Source organism: Furipterus horrens, unplaced genomic scaffold (assembly GCF_987537825.1).
Source record: "Furipterus horrens unplaced genomic scaffold, mFurHor1.1.pri manual_scaffold_4, whole genome shotgun sequence".
Taxonomy (NCBI): Eukaryota; Metazoa; Chordata; class Mammalia; order Chiroptera; family Furipteridae; genus Furipterus; species Furipterus horrens.
In genome coordinates, this window is record NW_028327174.1 from 193,321,409 (window position 1) to 193,346,454 (window position 25,046).

General features: G+C 52.0%; 1 protein-coding gene across 4 annotated transcripts; it reads right to left on the bottom strand.

The window, feature by feature from the left end:
• Positions 1-1,782: 1,782 nt before the first annotated feature.
• TRAF1 (TNF receptor associated factor 1) lies at positions 1,783-22,726 on the bottom strand. Of its 4 annotated transcripts, none has more exons than XM_090274649.1 (8): positions 22,675-22,726; positions 19,443-19,835; positions 17,090-17,174; positions 8,342-8,407; positions 7,129-7,539; positions 6,446-6,623; positions 4,660-4,808; positions 1,783-2,731 (listed from the first exon to the last, which is right to left on the bottom strand). In XM_090274649.1, the coding sequence occupies exons 2-8, from the start codon at positions 19,580-19,582 to the stop codon at positions 2,513-2,515; spliced, it is 1,248 nt and encodes a 415-aa protein (XP_090130775.1). In that variant the 5' UTR covers positions 19,583-19,835; positions 22,675-22,726; the 3' UTR covers positions 1,783-2,512. The 4 variants fall into 4 exon arrangements, with proteins under 4 accessions (XP_090130775.1, XP_090130772.1, XP_090130776.1 ...); XM_090274646.1 differs by having other exon boundaries at positions 19,443-20,190; XM_090274650.1 differs by lacking the exon at positions 22,675-22,726 and adding an exon at positions 22,216-22,509.
• Positions 22,727-25,046: the final 2,320 nt, after the last annotated feature.

Consider the following 25,046-nt stretch of genomic DNA (forward strand, 5'->3'; position numbering starts at 1 on the left):
GGTGAGATGTGAGGTGTTTGGTGTGCTTAACATAGGGCTTTGTTGGAAGATACACTAGAAAAAGTTTTAAATCATGGTCTCATCCTGCTATTAACAGCCCAAAGGGTCATGCACAGGTTCCAGCTCACAGATCCTATTGGAAGCCAAGACTGCTGCTGTTCACCTCTGAGTCATCGCTCTCCCCCAAACCCCCATCTTCTACATCTCAAAGTATTTTAAGACTGAGTTTAAATAACACCTCTTCCATGAAGACCTCCCTGCTTCATTCAAAAGATCTGGCACCTTGTGTTTTCGCTGAGCTTCTCTTATGTACTAGTTTCAATGATCTACTTATGTACCAGTTTCCTGCAATGAACTAAGAGCTTCTTAAGGGTACGGGGCACGTCTTAACTTTTTCCCCGTAGGGTCTGGCACAGTAGGTCTCAATAAAGCTTTACTGAAAGAATGGCTGCCTCCTACCCTGAAGAGACTGTGTCTCGTTCCATCAGAAATAAGCCATTAAAGGTGTTGAGTCAGTTGTCCCTCGTAGTAGCTTGCCCCATAACCCCTCCTTAGCTAGGCGCTCGGTGAGTAGGGATGAAGATGTTACTTTCAGAACACTGGCTCAGAGGTAGAAGTCCCCATGACTTGTGAGACCAGCCCTTTCCTTGTTATTCACACCCATCGAGGAAGCAAGTCGGCCTCCCTTACTGACAGGCGGTCAGCAGCAGTGGGGACGAGGAAGAGGAGGCCAGGCATGTTTGCAGCCCTTCACTCATAGCGAAATGCACCGCACTAACGGAGCCCTAGAGCTCCATCGCCGTATTTGGGCCTTGAGGAAACCCTGTGAGCTGGGCAGGGCCAGGCAGGATGCGTCCCCATTGTCAAATGAAGAGGCTGAGACAGGCCAGGAGACTGGGTCTGGATGAGGGTTGGATCTGGGAGCCCGCTGAGTGGTGCTTCTCCCTCCCTTCTTTTGTGGGGACCCTCCACACAGGTGCTGGGCTGGGGGAACAGGCCAGGTGGCTGACCCTTTTTACAGAGCCAACCCTGAGGGTGTGAGAGTGAAGTTGATCACAGCCTCCAAGTAGAGAAAGAGGAAGCTGCTGAGAAAGCTGGAGGGTGGGTGGAGAGGCATGAGGTCCTGCCTTGGAGCTCTAGGCGGCAGCAGGAGCCTCAGGGGCTCTGGAAAGCTAGGCCAGGGTCCCCGTAGAACTGGGTTTTGTGAGGCCTCCAATGTGAGCAGACAGGCGTGGACCACAGCCAGGCCGCGACGGGGAGGCAGCGGTGCCCGGGCAGGCCGTTCTCTCTTCATCTCTCCGGCTAGCATCTCCTGTGAGGTCCACAGAGGAAAAGGTAGAGGCGGAGAGGTCTGTTCTGCCAGCACACCGGCCCTGGATGTCACCTGCAAAGCCGGCAGCACCACCGAGACCCCACAATGGCCTTTTCAAACCTGGCTCAGTTATGACCAACTTCCATGACCACACACATCATGAAAACTTCAAAAGAGGTTTTTTTAAAAAAATTCTCTTTGGTTTTACACATATTTAAAAGGACAACCTCTGCTGGTGTCTCAGAGACCTTGATCGGTCAACGAGAAGAGTGAACACCTTGGTTAATTAGGGACGTGGGATGCAGAAAAGCACGGAAGGTCGGCCCCCCAGGCAGGGAGTGGAGAGTCTATGCCTCTCCTTCTTCACGCTCCTGCTGGCTGCTGCTGGGAGCTGTGACCTTGTTTCACCTGGAGGAGGTGAAGGGGAGTTGGGCTGGGGCAGGCACAGGACGCAGGGCCTGTGTGCGCCTCTGCACGTTGGGGAAGCTGAGCTGCCAGACCCCGGTGGCAGGGGCTGTGTGGGCCAGCGCAGCCCACCTGGTGGTACCGAAGGTGGCTGAGGAACCTGGAGGACATGAGGCTCCTGAATGCTTCCAGAAGCCCTGCGGCCGTAGGCCTCGCTGGGGCCAGGAGGCGTAGGATTGGAGACTTTCTGGGCTGGAAGGAATCTTGAAGGTCTTCAGATCCAACCCCTAATTCGATGCCTCCCCCCATTCCAGTGTAGCCTGCGCAGACTGAATTCACATTGGCGACCTGTCCCGTCTCCCACTTGGCTCTGACCCTGGGCAGGAAGACAGCAAACGTGTTTCTGGTTCTCCACAGTGGCCCTGCAGAGCCCTTCCTATGCTCAGGCCGTTGATCTCCAGATCACCATCCACGTCCCAGGTCTGGTCCCCACTCCCTCCCCACCTTGGTCAGAGTCTTCCTCAACATTCAGGGCTGGAGTGGCGGCCAGGCCTCCAGTGTCGCATGGCCAGTGCAAAAGGGGCAATTCTGCCACCACTTCCTTCTGGCCTTTGGGGCCCAAGTCCAAGGTCCCACCACCCTGAACTGATGGCTGCCATAGTCACTCTGTCAGCCCTGCTCAGATCAGGCCCGCCCCAGCCTGTCACTGTGCCTTGGGACCTTGGACACCCAGGGCAGGACCTCCTCCGGTCTGGGTTGGGGCTCCCCTAGGACGCAGGCGCAGCTGCTTGTCCCCTAAGCACTTGTCTCCACGACGCACTTGAGGAACATGGTGTCGTCCTTCACGTAAGCGTGCTTGGGTGACTGCAGCCTGCTGAGGGGGAAGAAGAGCGGGCAGCCGCTGGCCACATTGGTTTCACTCTGGGGCCGCTGGAAGGACACTGAGCTCAGGTCGGGCCGGAAGGCATCAATGGCGTGCTCTCGGTTGTTCTGGTCCAGGAGCATGAAGGTGACCTGCGGGCCAGGGCAGGTGGGAGGTCAGGCTCTGGGCAGCGCGCCCAGGGGCTCAGAGCTGGTCTGTGTCTGCCCCCTGTGCGGCCCCTCTGACCCCGAGCTCAGGCTGGTTAGGAGCCAAAGAAACAATGTAAGGACCACACCTGAGCACAGCGAGCCCGGGGGAATGGAAGCACCTGGTATCCTGAGCAGGCATTGGGGGCTGTCCTATAATTAGGGCTCTGACGGTCTATCCAACAGGAAAAGGGAGTTCAGACACCAAAGTCAATCCTGCTTGGCTGCTCGGGGACTGGGCACTGACAAGGAGGCCAGACTCATAACTGGTAACGCCCCTTCCCACTCAGAGATGTTTGATAGTGAACTACGCTGGACCGTCCTAGGCGAGGCAGGGGGGCAAGAACAGACAAGCCTTCTGCTGAGGGGCTGCCCACCAATGTCCAGAAACACAAACTGAACTTCTGTCTGCACAGGGCAGAGATATGTACCCCCAAGAAGCTGATGATCTCAGTGACACAAACCCTCTGCCCTCATCCATATCCCTGGAGTGCCCGTCAGGACATGAAATGTCTTCCCATCGTCCTCCACAGTGGTTCTCAAAGTTGGCTGCACTTAGAATCCCCGGGAAGGTTTTTAAAATCCTGATGCTCAGGCCTCATCATTGACTGCAGTGAGAGACTCAGTCACTGGTACTTTTTTGATCTCCCCAGCAGGTGTGGGGACCGCCGACTTACTGACTCATACCCAGCCTACCACGGCACTCCCGCCCTTTTAAATATTTTTAATAGGCGTTATTTTTAGAGCAGTTTTAAGGGGGACAGCATAATTGAATGGAAAATACAGAGACTTTTCGTATAGCCTACCACACTATCTCTACCCCATACCCCAGCGGGACATGTGTTATAATCGATGAACCTATATTGACCCATTATCATCACCAAAGTCCATACTTTACCTCAGGGTTTGCTCTTGGGTTTAGACAAATGTGTAATAACATGTATTCATCATTTAATATCATACAGAATAGTTTCACCGCCCTTAAAATCCTCTGTGCTCTGCCTAGTCGTCCCTCCCTCCCCTCTACCCCTGGCAACCACGGATCTTTCTACTATCTCCATAGTTTTGCCTTTTCCAGGAAATCATATAGCTAGAATCGTACAGTATGTAGCCTTTTCAGACTGGCTTCTGTCACTTAGCATATGCATTTAAGGCTCCTCCATATCACTTCTTTCTGGTGACGAGTAATATTATCTGAATGTACCATGGCTTGTTTATCCATTCACCTACTGAAGGACATCTTGGTGACTTCCGAGTTTGGCAACTATGGATAAAGTTGCTATAAATATCCACTGTAGGTTTCTGTGTGGACCTAAGTTTTCAGCTCATAGGTAAATACCAAGGAGTGTGCCTTCTGGATCACATGGGAAGAGTATGTTTAGCTTTGTAAGAAACTGCCACCCTGCCTTCCACAGCGGCTGCACCGTCTTACATTCCCACCAGCACCGAATGAGAGTTCCTGTCGCTCCACGTCCTCGTCAGCATTTGGTGTTGTCGGCGTTTTGGACTTTGGCCGTTCTGATAGGTGTGTAGTAGCATCTGCCTCCTTCCCTGTTTCTGAAAATGCTGCTAGTTCAGGCTGGCCCCACAGCACCTCCTCCAGGAAGTTTTCCTTATTCATCCCACCATGTGAATTTCATTTCTACATGCCTCCCAGGGATGTGGGTCTGGGCATTTTTGGCCCTGGACTCGTGATGCTGGAGGGACCCTTGACTACTAGATGTGAACTCAGGCTCTTGTTTTATAGAAGGAAAAGCTAATAACACAGAGAGCGCAAGGGACTTGCCCAACTCACCCAACCAGTTCATGGCTGAAGCAGGACCAGGACCAAGATCCAGGCTTCCCCCTCCCCCAATGTGCCCCTTAGCTCGTACCTTGTTCCGGAAAGGCCATGGCAGCAGAGCATCGTACTCCCCTTTCATGATCACGATGAAGAGCGATAGGTGGGTCCTCTTCCCTGTCCCATCCCCATTCAGGTAGAGCCTCAGGCACAATTTATAGCCATACTTGGCAGTGTAGAAAGCTGAAATGTGGAAGCCAGAGTCAGCCCAGAGGCAGCTGGAGAGCGCTAGCTTTGCAGATGAGGAAATTGGGATAGTGGTTAGGCATGCCCAAGGTCAGTGGCTCAGAACTAAGAAATCTGGGGGTGGGGCCGAGCTTTCTTCTTGATCATGTACAGCCCAGGGGGCTCAGATTTTGGAGCTCATCTAGCCTAGTGGCTGTAAACTGGCCAACAGAATCACAGATTGCAGGCCCTGTCCCCGGAGTTTCCGACTCAGTAGTGCTGGGTGAGGACTGGGACCGCATGTCGTACAGAAGACAGTGATGCAACTGGCCCAGGGACCACACTTCTGATTTAACGAACATGTATTTTGCTGTCAGGAAACCGAGCCCAGCGAGGGGAAGTGTCTGGCCGCACAGGGTGCTGGGGACAAAGCCAGGAATAGGGGCCAGGCCTCCTATATCCCACACCGACTTATTTCTGCTGCCCTAGGCCACATGGCTGGGGGCTTCTGGAGGCTGAGGAAGAGCGGGCGGCTCCCAGTTTTGCCAGGCACCCTTTGCAAAGACTCCTGAAGGATGATTCACCCCCTGGTGACACAGCACAGGGGCCTATGCTGAAATCGCCCCGCAGTGGTGGTGCCGGTGGCTGTCACCACAAGGGCCCCTCTGGGAAGGGGTGACTGGGGACAGGCTGTGGGGGACAAGCAGGAAGGGGTGGAGGAGGGATGGACTGACAGTCCGTCCCTTACTGCTTGCTTTGTCTCTCTTTGGAAAGAAGGGAGGAGGAAACGCCTGCGTGTCGGAGGTGAGGCCAACCCATGGAGGGGGCTGCCCCTGCTCCTAAGGAAAGTGGCCCAGCTTTGGGACCCAGCCCTGCTCCGGGCTGTGGAGCAAACTCTGGTGCCTCTCTTCATCCCAGCCCTGTTGGTTTTGGGTGTGTCAGGGGAGCTGATGGGCAGGAGAGGTATGATGGGCAAAGGGGAGAGGGGGTTCAAATTGTCAGCTGCAGAAATCTTCCTTAATGACCCCCCGTTTACTTAGATGCACGTGAATGAAGAGCGGGGGAGAGCACACAGGTCTGGGCATTTTATGCACAAATATACAAGTTGTTCTATAAACATACATCAGTTAATTAAGGGAAACATCTATTGAGTAACTACTTTACGTAAGACGTTATGCCCAGCCCTGAGGCCCCAGAAATGAACAAGAACTGCCCCGATTTACACAATGCTTCCTAACGTGCCTCCCACAATCGTACACTTAGCTCTCTGCTGGTCTTAGTTCAGACCATGGCTCTCTGAGGGCAGGGGTCCCACGGCATCTACCTGTGAAAACCGTCCCCTGCCTCCTACATTTGCACAAGCTTTGGTTCATGGCACACTGCCTTTCATATCCAACTTCCATGTGAAGCCCATGACAATTTTATTGCTACCTGCAGAATGTGACTGACACTGGGGGAGGTGGGAGGTGTGGCAGTTCAAATAGCCCATGCTCTGTGTGGCTGAGCCAGGCACCTACCTCCTCTGTGGTCCTAGCATGCTGGGTGTCCTGAAGGGACACTGGCCTGACTGGACACAGCAAAGAGTCACAGAGCTGGCTGCTCCCCATGCTATTTCCTGGGCCCAGTGGGTCTCTCTGCCTGTGGGGAGGTATTACCTGGGGAGAAGAGGCTGACGGTCCTGCCACAGGCTGACTCATGGCACCGCCTCGTGACATTGGTGATCTTCCACAGGAAGGTGCCATCAAAGGAGGCCTCCTCCATGAGGCGCAGGTTCTGCTCCAGCTTGTCCAGGGCCTGGTCTTTCTGGGCCAGTGTCTGCTGCAACTCCGTCACCTGTGGGGACATTAGGCCTGGCTTGGGGATGGCATGATATGGAGACAGACCTGCCAAAAATATGCCCTCCTGACCGTGTCTCCCTCAGGCACGTGCATCACCTTTGCACGCCTTGTACCTCCTGCCTGGAATTCCATTTCCTTCCTTATCCACTGGCAACTCCTCATCACCCATCAGAAATCTGGCTCATATGGCCCCTCCTCTGGGAAGCCCTCAGCCACTGCCCTAGCTCAGCAATGGAATTAGCAGCTTGGGAAGGATGTGTCCTACCATGGGAGAATTCAAGCAAAAGAAGTGAGTCACTGGATGGGGGGACTGACCTAACTATAACTTCTAAGTGCTCCACCAGGTCTTGGGACACAGGACAGATCCTTCGGATGGGGGAGTGACTGCTGTGAGTGGGGACAAAGCTTAGGAGAAAGGCTGATGCCCTGCTCCAGGATAAGAGAGGACAGAGGGGACCGCCTGAGTCAGTCTTAAAGGCAACCTTGCCTCCCACACTCACTCTCTGTTCCAAGCTCAGGATGTGATCGCGGTCCAGCTGGCTCTGGTGGATGGAGGCAGCCAGGGCCAGGTGGGAGGCCTCCACCTCCTTGTTGAGGACAGCAACGATATTCTCAAACACGCGCAGCTTGCCCTCCAGGTCAGCCAGGACCTTCTCCTTCATGGAGTACTGCAGGGCCAACTCCTCCTGGCTCTCAGGGCAGGGTGCCCGGTAGCAGTCCACCTCCAGGTCCCCAGCCACCTCCGCGGCCGCCTGCAGCTGCAGGTCGGACAGATTCTGCTCCAGGGCCATGGGCCCTGACCCCAGGCCTGAGCCCAGCTGGGCCTTCCACTGTTTCATGAACCCCAAGAGCAGGTTCAGGTGGGTGGCCTGAGAGGTGACCTCATGCTCCTGCATGAACTTTGCGCTCCCCTGCCAAGAGATGGGGGCTGATCAGTGAAAACAGAGAAGGTTCCCAAAGAAAGTCCGATCCATTCACCCAGCGAAAGGGAAGTGGGCTTGTTTGCAGTGAGAGGGACGCAGAGGACCATGGCATCAAACATGCCCACAGTGAGCCACGTGCATCCCAGCCCCTAGAGCAGCAGTTCTCAACCTGTGGGTCGCGATCCCTTTGGGGGTCGAACAACCCTTTCACAGGGGTCGCCTAAGACCATCGGAAAACACATATATAATTACATATTGTGTTTGTGATTAATCACTATGCTTTAATTATGTTCAATCTGTAACAATGAAAATACATCCTGAGTATCAGATATTTACATTACGATTCATAACAGTACCAAAATTACAGTTATGAAGTAGCAATGAAAATAATTGTATGGTTGGGGGTCACCATGACATGAGGAAGTGTATTAAAGGGTCGTGGCATTAGGAAGGTTGAGAACCACTGCTCTAGAGCAACAATTCTGCCCTGTCTTTGAATGCAGTGATGATTCAGGACCATGGAGAGAGGCACAGGGGAGACACCGGGGTGGGGGGGTGGGGGTGGGAGGGGGGTCATTTAAGTGATGCTACAACTGAGATGAGACAAAAGAACTGTCCCGAGCATAGGAATGATTTACTAGTGAGACTGGTTGCTTGAGAAGGTCATCAATGTAAAGGTCATCCAGAGGAGTGCCTTGATGAGGGAAAACCCTGGAGGGGCCGGAGTGGGGAGATCCAGTGAACTGGGGCTGTAGTGGACAGGTGTCCTTTCTCACACTCAGATGCTTACCTTGAAGGAGCAGCCAACACCTGCAAAGGGGCACCCAACTCCATCTGCAGCCACCTCAGGATGATCCTGCAAATAATAACAAGTCACTAGCTGGGAGTCCCGTGGGACCACTGGGGCTGTCTGCAAAGTACCAGCATTCAACAGAGCGTGTGCCGGGCCGGCCACAGGACTTTTCACAGGCCGTTCGTTCTGCCTGGCTGACCCATCTTGCGACCCGCCTTCAGAACAGGCTCAGGGCCCCTGCTGCCGTCCTGGACAGCAAGGCCACTCGTGTCAGGACAGGAGCTACGCAGCCCCATGATCACCACACACTCTTTGGTTGCCCCCACTGGTCTGGGAGCTCTGTGAGGCTGTGTTCCTGGTGCTGAGGACAGGCACTGGCACAGAGGAGACACTGGGGACCTGCTGGCTGCAGGAGTGAGCCCCTCCCTCCTCCTGAAGCCCATGGGGACGCTCCTCCCCGTTGCCATCTGCATCCCTCCTTGGCAATCCACGCTGCCTGAGGGGTGCCTGCCCTGCACTGCTCTCCCTCCGGGTAGCGCACAGCCCGAGGCAGGAGCACAGAGGGCTCAGTGCTCAACAGCCGCTCCACCACACTGTTAACTGCCTTAAAGGTCCGCAGAGTTTACAAAACACTTTCACGGTCCCAATTCTCCCTGGGGCCCCTGACAACGCTGGGGGGGCGGCAGGGTAGGGTGTCCGTTCCCATTTTACTGATGACGACACTGAGGCTCACAGAGGGGCAGGGGTTCGCCCACGGAGGAACAGCTAGGAAGCTGCAAAGATGCAGACTCTTCCCACGCCATAGCACTACAGTTGACCTCTGTGCAGCATGAGTGTGAACTGTGTGGGTGCACTGATACTGGATTTTGTTCCAACAAATACCTGTACTCTTTTTATCTGTGCAGTTTTATATAGGGGACCTGAACATCTGTGGATTTGGGTACCCATGGGGTGTTCTAGAACCAATGTCCTGTGGATACTGAGGGACAGCTGTAGTGATTAAGCTTTGGGGCAGTCGAAAGTTATGCACAGATTTTCTATTGGGGGGGGGGCGGGATCGGTGCCACTAACTCTCACATTTTTCAAGGGACAACTGGATCTCTTTCCAAGAGTAAGCCCATGGGGAACTGGGAGAAAAGTTTTTTCTCCAAAATATATATCTGGAAAGGGCTTGTACCCAGAACATATAAAGAACTCTTACAATGTAGTAATAAAAAGACAGACAACCTAATAAAAAAAGGGTAAAATACTGACCAGATGCTTCACAAAAGGAAAAGGAGCTATATTATGATATAAATGACAAGCCTTTGAGAGATGCTCAACATCACTAGTCAACAGAGAAACACAAATCAAAATGAAACACCACAATGAAATACCATTATCCACTCACTAGATGGCTAAGATTAAAATAGATGGTGAGGATGTGGAGGAACTGGAACATATGAATGTTGCTAGTGGGAATGCAAAATGGTACAGCCACTTCGGAAAAAATCTATGGAAGTATCTCATAAAGTTAAATCATACTTACAAAGCAACTTACTTATAAACCTGGCTTATAAAGTTATCATACAAGCCACATTCTACTCCTAGGAATTTACCCAAGAGAAACTGAAACATATGTTTCTGTGTGTATGTGAATGTTCATGGCAGCTGTAGTCATTATAGCTCCAAACTGGAAGCAATCCAAATATCCATCATCTGGTGAATAGATAGTTTTTCCCCCTTGAACACTACTCAACAGTCAGAGGGACTAAAAGACTACATGCAATGACAAGGAGGACCCTCAAAAACATACTATGATTCCATTCTTATGAGATCCTAGAAAAGGCAAAACGACAGTGACAGAAAGCGTGTCAGTGGCTGCCTGGGCTGCAGCTGGGGAGCCTGACTAACGGGGCACATGGATGTGTTTTCTGGTGTCAAAAAGCAGCATTCACCACCAGACTGCAGTGGCCACACAATTGTATAGATTGACCGGCATTCATCAAACTGTACACTTAAAATGAGTAAATTTTATTGCACAGAAATATCTTGACTTTCAAAGAGCTTTGTTGTTGTTTTTAAAAAATAATAATCTAGTAGGGGCAAAATGGAGATTTGGATTAAAAACAGGAGCGGACGGAGGTCGTTTGGGTGGAGCAAATACAAAGTTAACCTTATTAATCTTTAAAAGTAAAATAAACAAGAGCGTGGGCTTAATGAGTATGGTTGGCTTAGGGCACAAAGCACAGCCCAGTAAAGGCTCCCCCCTTCACCCCACTACCCCAGGGTTCAAGCACGAGATGTTCCTAACAAAGAATAGAAACAGATGTTTTGTTGGGGGCGGGGCAGAGGGCAGCCTTGGCAGAGACTGTGCTGGCTTTGTGCAGCGACGCAGCCTCTCCCAGCAGGTAGCGTCTGACCTGTGGGAACCACGGAGGGACCGATGCTCATGTGGACCTGGTTCCTGATGAAGGGACTAGGGGAAATTCTCAGGCCCTAAACCTCCCTCCAAGTCCATGACTCGAAGCCTCTGCAGTTCTAAGCTGGAAGTGAGAGTCACAGCAGGGATAAAAAGGTGGAAGAGAGAACATGGTGGAATTCCAGAATCACCGTGCAGGTGGGAGAGCATGTGTTCTCTTGGCGGCTGAGCCAGAAGAGGCTGCAGTGTGCAGTGAAAAGCTGGGCCCCGCGTGGACGTTGGGGGCATCCTTGTTATGATGTGTGGGTGGGTGCGGATGACTGGCCTCCAGTGGCTGTCAGAGGACCGGCAGGGGAGAATGAGAGGCCTTCAGAGGCCAGTCTGCCCACAGTGCCGTTGTCAGTTAATGCGTCACTCACTCCTTAGAGTGACCCGGGGGTGAAAGGGCTCCGGAGTCAGCCTGTCAGGGCGAAAGGCCATTCTCATCACCTCCCACGTTAGCCGTGTGGCCTTGTGGGAGTATTAACCTCTGCATGCCTCACTTTCCTCCTCTGCAAAATTGGGATAATAATAGTACCTCTCCTTATTGGGTTATTGTGGGGATTAAACGAGATAATGGGAATTCTGGTCTGTTACATATTGTTGCTATAATAAAATGCCACAAACTTAATGCCTTAAAACAGTACAAATGTATTATCTTACAGTACTGTAAATCAGAGCTCCTAAATATCAAGGTGTTGGCAGAACTGTGTTCCTTTTGGGGGATCTAGGGGAGAATCTGTTTCTTTTTTTTCCTCCCAATTTCCAGAGGCTGCCTGCATTACTTGGCTCATGGCCCCTTCCTCTACCTTCAAAGCCAGCAGGAGCACATCTTCCAACCTCTCTCTGGCTCTCTCTAGTCTTCCTCTTATGAGGACCCTTGTGATGACACTGGACTCACCCAGATAATCAGGATCATCTCCTCATCTCAGGTTCCTTAATTTAATTACATCTGCGAAGTGTCTTTTGCCACTGTTATGAGCTAAGTCATATGCCCTTCCCCCATTCATCTGTTGAAGTCTGAACACCCAGAACATGGCTTTGGAGATAGGGTCTTTAAAGGGGTAATTAAGTTAAAATGAGGTCACTAGGGTGGGCCCCCCATTGATATGACCAGTGTCTTTATAAGAAAAGAAAATTCAGACACAAACGTACAGATGGAAACAAGGTGAAGATACAGGAGAAAGACGGCACTGGAATCTAAAAGCCAAGGGGAGAGGCCCCAGAAGAAACCACCCCTGTCTTGAACTTCTTGCCTCCCGATCTGTGAGAAAATAAACTTCTGTTGTCCAGGGCCCCCCAGTCTGTGGTTCTTTGTGATAGCAGCCCAACTAGCCTAATACAGCCATGTAAGGCCACGTAGTCATAGCGATTAGCATGTGGACATCTTGGGGGAACAGCATGCTGCCTAATGCAATACTCAGTAAATGCCAGCCACTGTTAGTAGCAGTATTATTAGCAGTACTATCCCTGTGGATTAACTAAGCACTGCCCTTGGGACATCTTTTTTCTCCCTCAATGGCTGTCATGTACATGCATCTCATTTCATCCTCACATCTCTAACTTTTAATAACTAATTCTATAAAACACTGTTTTCCTACTGGATTTCTTTGGGCAGCTGAGGAACATCCCCACCTGCGTTTGCACTGATACAGGACCAGAGAATTTTTGCACGCTGTCATAGGGTCCCTGCAGTCATCCCTTTGGGGCAGGCTGGGCAGGGTGACCTACACCTTAACACAGAGGGGAAAACTGGGGGACTGCCTCGCTCATGGTCACACCAAGCTTGCACACATGAATTTGGGTCTTCCGTCCCATAGCTAAGAGATCTGGCAAGGGTCTGCTGCTTTCTGAGCCCGTGCGCACCGCCGCATCGGGTCTCACGGTGCCTTGAGGAGGAGGGCAGGGCTTGGTGGCTCTGCTTCTCCCCTGAGGTGGAGGAGCCAAAGCTCAGGGGTGGGCAGCGACTTGCAGAGGTGATGCAAGTCTGGGGCCAAGGCGCGGTGGAGGCCAGGGGCTTGGAGTCCACATCCAGGGTCCTTCCTCTACACCAGGGAGTCCTTGCCTTGACCGAAGGGTGGCCGTGCCCAAAGGCCAGAGACTTGAGGGGACAGAAAAGTGAGTCAGGCTGGGGTCGCAGAGGAAGACCGGGACATCTGTCCTGGGCCAAGCCTGGTGTACATCTGGTGCCACAAGAGGCCCCTGTGAAATGGCCTCATGCTTCAAACTGCTAAAAATAAAATTTGCAGTGGAATTTCCTCTGAGGAGGAAACAGAAACAGAAAACAAAATCCCAACCCTGAGGGGACACTCGTCCTTCTGTCTGGCTCTGGGAAGTCTGGGGGTATGTGCTGTTCCGGGCCGCCCTGCTTACTCAGGCCCTTTGTAACGGGGTCAGCAGCCAGTTCCGTTGAGAGGCCCCCACTCAGGGACCTGGGGGCCTCCAAGAATGTGAGCGTTCAGAGGGTGCCAGGAGCACGAGGGCCGCCTCTGGGAAGCTGCTGCCCAGAACAGAGCGCCTGCAGCGTGCCAGGCGTGACCCGCGCCGCTGCTCTCGCACAAAGACTAGCCTGAGGTCTTGGATGACTGAGGGGCTGTTTTTGCTCAGGTTTTCGCTGGTGCTGAGGGAGGCACTCCGCCGTGACGGGGCAGACCCGGCCAGCCTGCCTCTGCCTGCCGGTTCCTGCCCTCCTCCGTACCCCGGCCAGTTTCCTCTCTGCTGCGCTCTGCTCAGCTCCACTGCCACCTCTTCTGGGAAGCCCTGCCTGATTCTCCTAGTTGAAGGCAGTCTTGCCCATCTCTTTTTTTTTTTCTTTCAGCTGTTGGGGGACTCCAGCACTTAAGGCTGACTGTGGTATTTAAACCTGCCATTTGAGGTGACCTGACATTTGGAGGCCACAGCAAAGACACCATCAGCCCAGGAAGTAGGAGTTGGAGACTGGCTTTGACTCCCTCTTGCTACATGACTTTGGTCCAGAAACACCTCCTCACTTAGCCTCACTATATCACCCAGCAGTGAAATAGGGATCTCACTATCACGCCCGCAGGATGTCACCTGATCAATGAGGTTACAGATGCCACTGTCAAGCTCAGAAGAGTAAGGGTTCAGGGATTCATTTCTAGGCACCACACTTCAAAGGACACGTGCACAGAAACTAAGGACAGACTCACATGCGATGTGGTCAGCATCTTGCCACATATGCAGGGCTGCCTCAGAGGACAGGAGGCTGACTGACTTGCCTTGTATGGTCTTACGGGAAACAGACTTCAGCTCAGTACAAACAAAGAGGAAAATGGTACAAGAGTCAGTCCCCCATGGCAGAAGTGGTCATTTCATGGAATAATGAGCTCCCAGTCCTTGGAAGGACATAAAGCCACCTGGCAGGAATCCAGTACAAAAGGGAAATTGGACTAGACAGCTTGACCTCCTGTCATTTTCTGATTCTAGAATAAGTTAAGGCATTATTGTAAGCCACTGGCAACAGATGCCAGCTTGCTTTGACCTTCAGTGGCCTCAGAGGGGAAAGAGTGAGAGAGACAATTCCATTCACAGGGTTGCAGGTCGTGAGAATTGAACGTTATTTTCCATCTACTGGTCATCTCCTGTTCATAGTCACTTCTACAGGAAGGTCATTCCAGGCAAGAACCAAGTCTCTAACTAGGTCAATAGTGATCCTTTAATATCTGCTTCTTGTATTACCTAATGGGCCCATGGCTGCGAGCGCTCCTGAGAGAGATTAACCCAAGGGAGTCAGAGGATGAGGACAAGCTGATAAGCAGATGGCACGGGAAGTGTCTACCACAATGGCGCCTCTGGGCTTAGTTCAGTGGGTCTCCAGCTGGCCCTTCCACCCACCCACCCCAGGTTTCCCCAGAAGCATAGACAAACTTCGTAGGTACCATGTATGCAAAGTGTTGACTTATAATCAGCTGCTTTCCTTTGGTCAGAAGTCCCCCAAAATTCCCATCAGGGTCAGGAATCAGAGTCAGGAGCTGGAGGAGTCCCTGGTCTTTCCACCGTGCGGCTTTGTGTGGGAGTGAGATTGCTGGCTCACCCCGCCCCCTAGTCCTCCACTGGGGGGTGCAGTGATGACTGCTTCAGGAGAGGGTTGGGAGAGAGTGGGGGGTGGGAGGAAGACTCATGCTACTCGGAGGTCTGCCTGTCCCCAAATGTAGGCAGCACCTCCTCCTACCCTGTTACCTGTTACAATGCCTGTAATTCCACCATTAGAGTCATTTCCGTGGCTTAACATAGCAAGTTTCAAACTGTGCTCTGCTGGGCCCCCTAGGAATTCCCAGAGTCCCTCAGGGGCTGGGGCAGCTGGGGTAACTAGAAGGACAGGGTTTCAGACTTCCCTTGAACCAGAGCACTTCCACTGTCATCTGATTTCATATCAAGATGAAAAAAGTAAAGCCATTGGATTAGGAGATACTAACATACCTCTTCTCTATATTATCTAAAAGTTGTTAATGAATGTGTATTAATTTTGAAAAGAGGTCAGATGAAATCAAGTTAAAAACAGCAGTCCTGGAGCATTAGGCAGGCAGGAGCCTCAGGAAGCACCCAGCCCTGCCCTCCCTTGTGCAGGGGAGCCCAGCGGCCCATAGAGAGCTGTGTCTGCTCAGGTCTCCCATGGTCAGCGCATGAAGATGCCCAGACAGGGAGGCTCGGGAGGTTCTTCCATGGATCTGTTTATCCCATTAGCTCTCTGCACACTGTGGATTGTAAAGTTCTGGAAAAATGCACTGGAACCCCACCATGACTCCCTTGAGGGCCGGCGGGGAAGGGGCTGCTGAAAATGGAATGGGAGAGGCCTCGAAACCAGCTCTGGGCAGGGTAGGAAATTCCCCCAACTCTCTGAATGGGGGGCCAGAGAGGAGAAAAGAGGGGAGGTGTGGAGACACCCACACCTCAGGCTCCCACAGGTGGGAGGAAGAGCTGCCCTGCCAGCCACTGACATCGCAGGTATGGGAAAGGCCTTGCAGGGCAAACGCAGCCTCATCTCACAGATGGAGAAAAGGCCCAGGAGTCATCCTGACCATGAACTGAATTCTACAGGAGCATCGCTGGACGGCAGGCTCCGGGGTCCTGGGCCGTGCACCGAGGCAGCGGGGGAGCTCTGGCTGAAAGGAGCCAGTTCACCACAGCGAGGACAGTGAGGATGGCTGAGCAGCTGTGCACTGAGGCTCCCCAGGGGGTGTTGGGGCCCCACGTGTGAGATGACAGGGTCAGATTTAGAGCAGTGGCTCTTACATTCTTACAGCTTGGGGTTCAGGGATCAATACAAGTTTTGTTTTGTTTTGTTTTTTAAGTAGGAGAGTAACATAAAGATTTACCAAGCACAGGCTTTGCCAAAACTTCTGTCATTTACCATCATTATTATTTCTTTTATACAAAGACATGTACATGAAGAGCATAATTTCAGAGTAAAGGTAGATTCTGTACATGGAAAGAATTTAGTTTTATAAAAAAAGCTCACTACAATTTCCTTATTTTTAGGAACGGACCAGCTCTGGTCAGCACGTGAGAACCTCTGAGCTAGACAGATGACCTGTGAGGGTCCTTCCAACCCGGAAGGGAGGGGATTATAAACTGGGGGTCCTGAGAGTGTCTCTTTGGCCCCCCACACTTCCAAAGCCACCTCTTACTCCTAGGAGCACGCTTGGCTGAGCCTCAGAGGGGAGCCGAGAGCGGCCTCTCCTTATCTGAGGGGAAATCAGGGGCAGGGAGAACTATCTAGATCAAGAGTTGGCAATTCTTTTCCTGTAAAGGGCCAGAGAGTAAATATTTTGGGCTTTGAAGCCTGTTGTGCAACTAGTCACTTCTGCTGTCCCAGGGCAAAAGCAGCCACATACAATTTGTAAATGAGTGGGTGTGGCTATGTGCCAATAAAACTTTATGGACATGGAAGTTTGAATTTCATATAGTTTTCATGTGTCACAAAATATCATTTTTTTAATTTTTTGATTAGCTATTTAAACTATAAAAACCATTCTTAGCTCGTGGGCTTGTATAAAAACAGATGGCATGCTGGATTTGACCTGCCGGCTGGCGCAGTTGGCAGACACCTGGCCTAGACTGTCGTTCTCATCCTGAATCTGCCACAGATCCGCCAGGTGGCTCTGGGCAAGCTGCTTCACCAATGTGTTGTCAGTCTCTTCACCGTTTACAAACCAAATTCAGCCCAGACTCAAGACAAAGAGGGAGGTGCCTGCCAGGGACTGTGCGAGCAGCTGTCTACTTGGCCTCAACCTTGACAAATGGAGAAAATGGACAAATGCCCTTTTCCGGGCATGGCAGCATACCTTCTCCTGAGATATAAGGCTTCCCGGGCTTACAGACTGGGGGTCGTCTCCTCTGCATTTGGGACAGGTCCGATCCTCGCTGTTCCTAGAGACACATGAACAAATCCAGCTGAGTGAAGCATTCACGACTCCCTGGCACCAACCTCCCTGACTCCAAAGCTCCAAAAACCTAGGCCTTGCCCAGCGTGGTGCCTGACATCAGTGAGCATGCAGGTCCACAATCCCAGACCCACCATTCATTCCCAAACCTCAAAAGCACTGGGCACCCACGTTCTTCCCGTAGTTTGCAGTGAGCTTTTTTGGTAGCCAAACCTGACCCGAAGTGACTGGGGGCCATTACCCCATTTGGTGTGAATATTTATGTTTCATTGCAGAACTATTAATAGGCTTGATGATAAGTTACTGCCCCAGTCCACACTGGAAGAATTATGTCATGATGTACTCACTTGCTTTGCCGCAATCTGAAAAAATTCTGAATTTCAAAATCCCTCTGAGCCAGGGGTTCGGGTAAGGGCTTGTGGACCTGCGGCGACATTTGTTCTCAGCTTCCCTGTTTGGTTTTGGTCTCTTCAGAGTAGCAGTTACAGATGACCATGGCTGATTAGAATAATGGGCCTCAGAGAACGTCTGGCCTGAGGTTCTTCACCAGGACTGGGTGTCAGACTCTGACCAGGTGACACATGGGCCTATGGGCTTTTACAAAGCTCCCAAGGGATTCTGATTCACAGTGAGAGCCACTGGTCAGGCCCCAAATCTGAGGCCTCGGAGGACATATGGATTGGCCAAGAGCAGATTGTCAGGAGCAGAGCTGGGCAGAGCTCTTCACACCTCAAGCCTGGGTCCCTTTGACATCCAGTCAGCTTCTTCCCTACCTCTGCCGGGTTTTGGAAGAATGTGGAGAGAAGCCACGAGACTCAGTGCAAAAGCCTGAGATGAACTCATGCTTGGACCATCCCATCCCCACCCCCTGGCCTTTCCTTAGCCACAACCTCTCTCCTCCCCCTGCATCAAAGCATCTGAACTTTTCAGACTGGCCTGATTTGGTTTTCCCACCTTCTTAAGCTATAAAGCCCCAAACAAAGGTTGAGCTGGGGGCATATGGCAGTTAAAGAACACTTTTGCCAGTGGCCTGACCCGGGCAAGCTGACCTAATCTCTCCATTAGGCCTTACTGTCTTCATCTGTAAAATGGAATCAAAATAGTATCCACCTTTCCAAGGCGCTGCTGAAGACCCAAGGAAAGCAACTAGTATAGTGATCCCTCACTTATCGCAGGTATTATGTTCTAGACGCCCCCGTGATATGTGAAAATCCACGAAGTAGGAACCTTACATTTATTTTAGTATTTGTATATATTTTAAGGCTTTATAAACCCTTCCCGCACACTTATAAACCGTTCCCAGTTCCTTATTAACCTTTTCCACACTTTTATAAACACTACTTATGTTCTTAAACATATTCTACACTCTTAAACCTATGTAACTTTAACAACATACGTATACAGTACCGGAAAGTCCCGCGATATAGGAAAAATTCACGATAAATAATTAAATATAATATTCTTAAAAATCCCACAATACAGTGAGGCCGCGATAAGTGAACCGTGATATAGAGAGGGACTACTGTAGCTCAACCTAGTTGCTTAAGGTGGGATGCTGATATTCTAAATATTTTATATGTATGTAAAACACATATTTATACAAGTATATCTCATATATAAATCTGTACATATTCCATGATATATCAATATATCATCTATAAATTCATACCTATAAAATATACATTCATACTATATACACATGTATAAATATATCACCTGTAAATACATACATATATAAATATAGATATGTTTCCTTTAAAAGTGTTCTCAGCAAACAATACAAGATGAAGAGAAATATTGTGGAAGGAGATTTATTTGTATAGCAACTCATCATTTACTAAGGAATTTTATATTCACTATCACAAGCACTTTTTGGAATATTATTGTCTGTGCCTTTTAATCCTGGAGGTAGAAAAGAGCTTTACAGGCATTTTACAGAGAAGGACGAGGCTTCCAGACATGAAGCAGTTCGCACCGGGCCTCATAGTAAGTGAGGAGCCCAGCTGGGCCTGGGGCTCTCCCCACCCTGGGACAGCCTCCTGCTGTGGCAGCTGACACCTGTCTGTGGCTCCGTCTTCCACCAACAGTCAGAAGGGGCAGTGCCAGGGACTGCAAGGAAAGGGTGTGGAAACTGAGGCCCAGAGAGAGGAAGCCACCTGCCCAAAGCCATAGGTTTCTCTCACCCTTGTGTCCCATCACAGGTCCCTCCCTGGCACCTTCCTCCCACCCACTCGTTGCTCCTCTGACCCCTCACCTCAAGTTCTCAGAGAGACAGGTGCTGCAGCAGAGGGCCCTGGGCGCTGATGGGTCCTGGCAGACCGTGGGGGGGCACACAAACGGAAACTCGTTCTCATCGGGGGCCGGGCGGGGGCTGCTGGCTGAGCCAGATGCCATCCCGGGGTCCCAGCCTGGCCAGGCTCCTCTGGGGAGGGGACCAGCCTCGTGCAGTCTGTGCCTAGAGAAGAGGTGATTTCTGGCAGGAGCCACCCTTGCTGGTGAGCAGGAGTCTGATGACTTTATCTTCTCGCTGGCCTGTGTGGTTGGACGTCACAGCTGAGTCACAGCAGGAATGGAGCAGGAATTACCCTTTGTGGTGAAAAGAAATCCCCTGGATGCTGACTGAAGGTCCCAGGAGTGTCCAGCCATTCTTTCGAGTGACAGAGAGCAAGAGAACGAGTCAGAGAGAAAAAACGACCATGTCGCGGAGTTTCAGGAACCACAGGCAGAGTTCCCCTGCCTGCCGGAGAACCTGGGGCTGCCGCTGGCTTCCTCCGGCCTCCTCCCTCCCCGAGGAGCATGGGCAGAGCCACAGCTGGTGACCTGTCTTTTTCTCTGGGCCGTCTGAACAGGCCGGAATTCTGCGGGGGGGTGCTCACTGTCCTGGTGGAAATCCCCAGGTCCTGGTGTCAGGTCCAAAAAGGCAGCTTTCAGGCGCATTAGCTCTGCCCTGTCCTGTGTCTCAGGTAAAAGTCACTTCCTCACAGTGGGTCCAGTTACCCCATCTGTAAAAAAAGGAGTTGCAACAGACGGTCTCCAAGGCTCCTCTGGGCCCTATGGCCAAGGCAACCAGAGGTAGCAGGAAGCTTCCCATGGCCATGATGGTGGCATTCCTCATCTGTCATCATGACGACACAGGGCCCACCCCTCCTTTCAAGTCCAAAGCCTCAGAACCATACACTGCTCAGGGTGCTCCTCAAGGCCCCTCTCAGGAAGTCCTAGGTGGCCACATAACCAGGTCAGGCACTAGGCTTCCTGGCCCTGAGGAGATCAAAGCTCTAAATAAATACAAGGCCATAGGGAGTTTGTCCGGGGCCAAGCAGGATGCAGATCTACTGTTATGTGGAAACTGTGGCTCCTGGATCACCTACTGTGGGCAGGGCAATGTTTTCCTTCCTATTCGTTTAAGCAACCTACTGGGAATACTGCAGCCACATATAGGCACAGAGAAGCAGGATGACTGGCCTAAAGTCACACAGCCCCTGGTAGTGGATCAGGATTCACACCAGGTCTGCGGGACTCTCAGCTGTGTGCTCCTTCACCCATTCGAGAGAGATGAAGGCAAGGCCAAGTGGGGGAGCCTAGAGCCCCAGATGGAGGCCAGAGCATCCAGTGTGTTTTTCCACCTACCAAATGGAAAAGATGATTCCTTCGCATCTTTCTATCCTGCTGGGCTGCTACTAGGGGTTTTTGCAAACTTTTATCAGTTTCAGATCATGGGCTTTGAGGTCTGACAAATCTGGTCTTAGATCTTAAGTACCATTTACTAGCTGTGTGTCCTGGGACAAGGTCTTTAACTTCCGAACCTCAGTTTCCACATCTGTAAGACTGGAATAATAATACCTACTTCACCTGACTGTTGTGACTAAATGAGATCGTAGGTGAAAGTGCAGCATGATGCATGGCCCAACTGAGGTCCTCACAAGGCTTTGACATTTATTCCAATAGTGGCCACAGGCCTCCCAGCTCGAGATCAGGGGAAAGGGTTAAAATGGTCAATGATGCTTATATATGGTGTTTTCACATCTATCAACTTTTATCTGAGCCTCAGAGGTGGGCAAGACAGGTCAGATGCTGTCCTCTGACCTGAGATAAATTCAACTGCCCACTTTTTCTGGAGCAAAACTGGGGCTACCAGAGGCTGCTGGCAAAGACGGCATGACACCCTGGCACAGCAGTGTGAACCAGGACCTCCGCCCTCCCTGGGCCAGCCCTGGCCTGACCCTCTTAGCAAATGACCTTGAGGCCTACCTCAGACAAGGCTATCAGAAAGGTACTCCCTTAACCGCCTGACCCGAACCTGCAAACTTCCCTATGTCCCGACCTGTTCCCTCTTTCCCTTGGTTTGACATAAACAGGCATCCAAGATTTCTCTCCCCATCCAAGTCCTGGGTCCCTTTCTGCCTAGTCCGCTTTCTCTCCCCTATGTCTTCAAGGCTTTCTTCTCTATCAGCACCAAAGTAGGCCCGGCCTGCTCTAATAATATAAATAATAGGTATGACTTCTTAGTGCTGTGTGAAGTACTTTTCACGGGCGCCATCCCGTCTAATCTTCACATGCGCGATGTGAGGCAGGCCTCATTGTCTCCATTTTACAGATGAAGGCTCAAAGAGGTGAAGTGACTTGCCCCAGGCCTCACGGATAGTGAGCAGGGCCTTCTGACCCCAGAGCCTGTGCTCTAAACACCTGTCGGGCTTCAAAAGGCTCTTCACCCTCGTCTCAGTTTCCCTCTCGCCTCGCTCTAACAGGACTTCTAGAAAAGATTGCCTACACAGGCGCTCCACTGTCTCCCCGCACATCTCCACGAACCCAGCCCCAAGGTTCCCAGCGTCGAAGTGGCCGGCAGTTCCCGGGCCTGCCCCCGTTGTCATCCAACCAGCCCCTTGGCCCGCACCTGACGCCACTCCGGGCCCCTCCTTGAGAGTTCTCTTCCTCTCCGCTGCGGCTCCGCCCGCCGGGCCCGCCCACGCGGAGCCTCTCGGGGCTGCAGCCCCCATCTCCCCAGGCTCCCTCTTGTTTTGCGGACCCACCTGGACCAGATCCCACTCCCCTTTGGAGCGTCCGTAGGCCGCCCCCTGGATGGGGGCGGGGCGCCCGCCTTTGCGATTCCATCGCATCCCGCATCCCGGGTTGCCTGTGTGGTCCCCCAGCTCCGGTCACCCCCACCCCGCCCCTGTCGGCAGGTGACTGTTGTCTCGGTCACCGCCATCGCTCCTGTTGAGTAAGCGGCAGAGCAGCGCCAGCGACTATTCAAGGATGAGCTAACCCCAGGGGTGCCCCGGGCGCCCGCAGGAAGGGCTGGCGCAGTGAGTCCCGGCTGGGCTCTGCGGGCCGCGCGTAGGGAGCCCCACACGGGGGACGCCCCGCCCGCGCGTTTGACACCTGGGCCGTCCAGGGTGGGGAGCGCGGGGCCCGGGGCGGGGGCGGCACCGCCCGCAGTCCCAGGGCGGCGTGGGGGTGGGGTGGGGGCGGGGTGCAGTGCAACCAACCTCGGCGCCTCCGCCGCAGCCACCGCCTCCCCGCGGCCGGGCGCAGACTTCCGGTGGGGTCTGGAGGACGTGGCGGGGCGACGGAAGCCGGGGCGGGGCGGGGCGGGTCTCCGCAGCCTAGCGGGCTCCCGAGGCCAGCCCAGCGGCGGGGCGAGCGCCTCCAGGGATGGGGAAACTGAGGCCCGCCCCCCCACCCCCGGTCCTGTGTGCCTGAAACCCCGCGTGGAGATGGGGTGAGCAGGGGCGGAACCAAGTCCTGTCCTTTTGGATTCCTGCCAAGGGTCTAGGGCGGTGCCAGGCTCGGCCACGCTTTCCCAGCTGGCTGTAAGAAACCCAGAAAACAGTGACTCTCAAACCAGGAGGAAATAATTAGCAGCAAAGGACAAATGCAATCTTGATTACGGGGTCTCCGAGTCAGAGTCAACAGTTTAGCGCACTTACAAGTCAGGAACGGCCCTTCCGCGGCTCAGCACAGCTCCCTCTGAGATCAAAGGGGGAAGATACTCATCACCAAACGCAGGGAAATGGGAAATGTAGCGAGGCAGCCCAGCAAACAAGTTAGGGAAACTCCAAGGGAGAGCTGGGGACAGGCCTATAACCAGATTATCTTTAGTTAATTATCACCCTCAGTTAATTCGGTTAATCGGGTTAGATTGTAACTCCGGAGTATCCAGCATGGAGAAACGGAGGAGGAGATGCAGGGGGCGGGGCGTTTTCTCGGTAGGATAAAGCCAGCCTGCTCCTTGTCTCCGCTCGCACCTTTGATTTGGCTGCGCCCAGAGCTGCAGATCTGTGGATAAACAGCGGCCTCGGTTACTGCTAACGTCCTGTGTCCCCCTGTTTTCATTGTGAGCTTTTCTCACATGGCGCGATTAGCAAAAAGCCTGTACAAAGAGGTGGGTAGGCAGGGTGCTTTTACAGAAATGGATGCTTCAAGCAACCATTTCTGTTCTCATGTAAACACTGCCACTTATTCCCTACGAATTTGTGTTTATTAAAATACTTCTGGAACTTAGTGTTGGGATAGAATTTTTGTTATGAGATACAAACCTTTATTTTTGAGAATTTGACCAAGGCTTCTTCTTCATCAGACCTCGAATGTCTGTAGGACTGGCAGCTGGGGAGTGAGCTGCCTACTTTGTTGGTTTAGTTTTGTTTTAGTTACTCAGAGAGACCCATTAAATTCTCCTTACATATTAGTGTCCCATTTTTTTTGTCTTGACATCCAGCTGAAGTTGGGAACTGTGTTTTAGTTCTTCGGTTGTTTTTTCTTTGTTTGATTTTTCACCTGGGTAGTATTTAAGCCTCACACCCAGGACAGAACTTTTTCTACCTTCTGACTGAGAAGCTGATGCTTGTAGGACTGACTCCCTCTGGTGAAATCAGGGCCTCAGGGGCCTCCCTGGAGGAGAAACACCTGTGCCGGACAAGCAGGCGGTCTCACGGGGTCTCCAAAACAGGCAATCTGTGGGAGGCTGACCAGAGGTGGTCTCTGTGAGGCCTTTCAATTCTAAGAGAAAATAAAAGACTCAGAGCTTTGAGTCTCTGGTTTAAAAATTCATTGATTCTCAGTCCACTCCATGGAGGATTTGGGGCCTATAAAAGCTACTCTCTGGTCTCACTTCTCTGCCCCCCATCCCCCCTGCCCCCCCACCAAGCCAGTGTAAGTGAACAGACAACCTGACCTCACTCTCTTCATATGCCACATCCTGTTTTCAGATTAGTGAGCTCATTTGGTGGAAATTTACCAAGGGAAATAGTTTAATTTTGGAAAGTACCAAAAACTTATCTGTAGTCACTTAGCTTATTTTGGGGGGCTCTTGAAATAGAGGGGGCATCACCGGGGGACCTCTGATAGTCCAGGGAGCAGCAAGGCAACAGAAATCGAAAGCCAAACCTCAGGGGGCTGAACCTGACTCAGAAAGGAAACGAAACCCTTTGGAGACCACTCATCTCTACCCAGGAGAAAAAAATCTTTCAAAAATAAATTTGAAAAGAAAAGTAGTCCATCTGGCTAAGCCCTAACATCTGGCGGTCTGAGAATGGGACCATGATTGAGGAACAAGAAAGCAAACGCCGGGAAGTAGGGCACGTTGGCGCCTCAGCCGTCCCTTTCACATCTGTATGTGCTCTGCCTTCAAAGAGGAACCAAAAGGCTTTCATTCCCCGGTTTTGTCCCAATCCTTCAGCTGTCGGGCTCTTGACATTGAAGTTGCCTGCCTAGCCTGGTAGTCTTTTGAGCTTCTGGCTCCTGCAAGGAGCTAAGGACTGAATGGCAAGGAGGACTCAGATATTAAATTTTTGTGAGCCCTTCTGCATTGCAGATGATAGAGCACAGTGACCAGCTCCCTAAGTGCCTGACCATCTCCTGG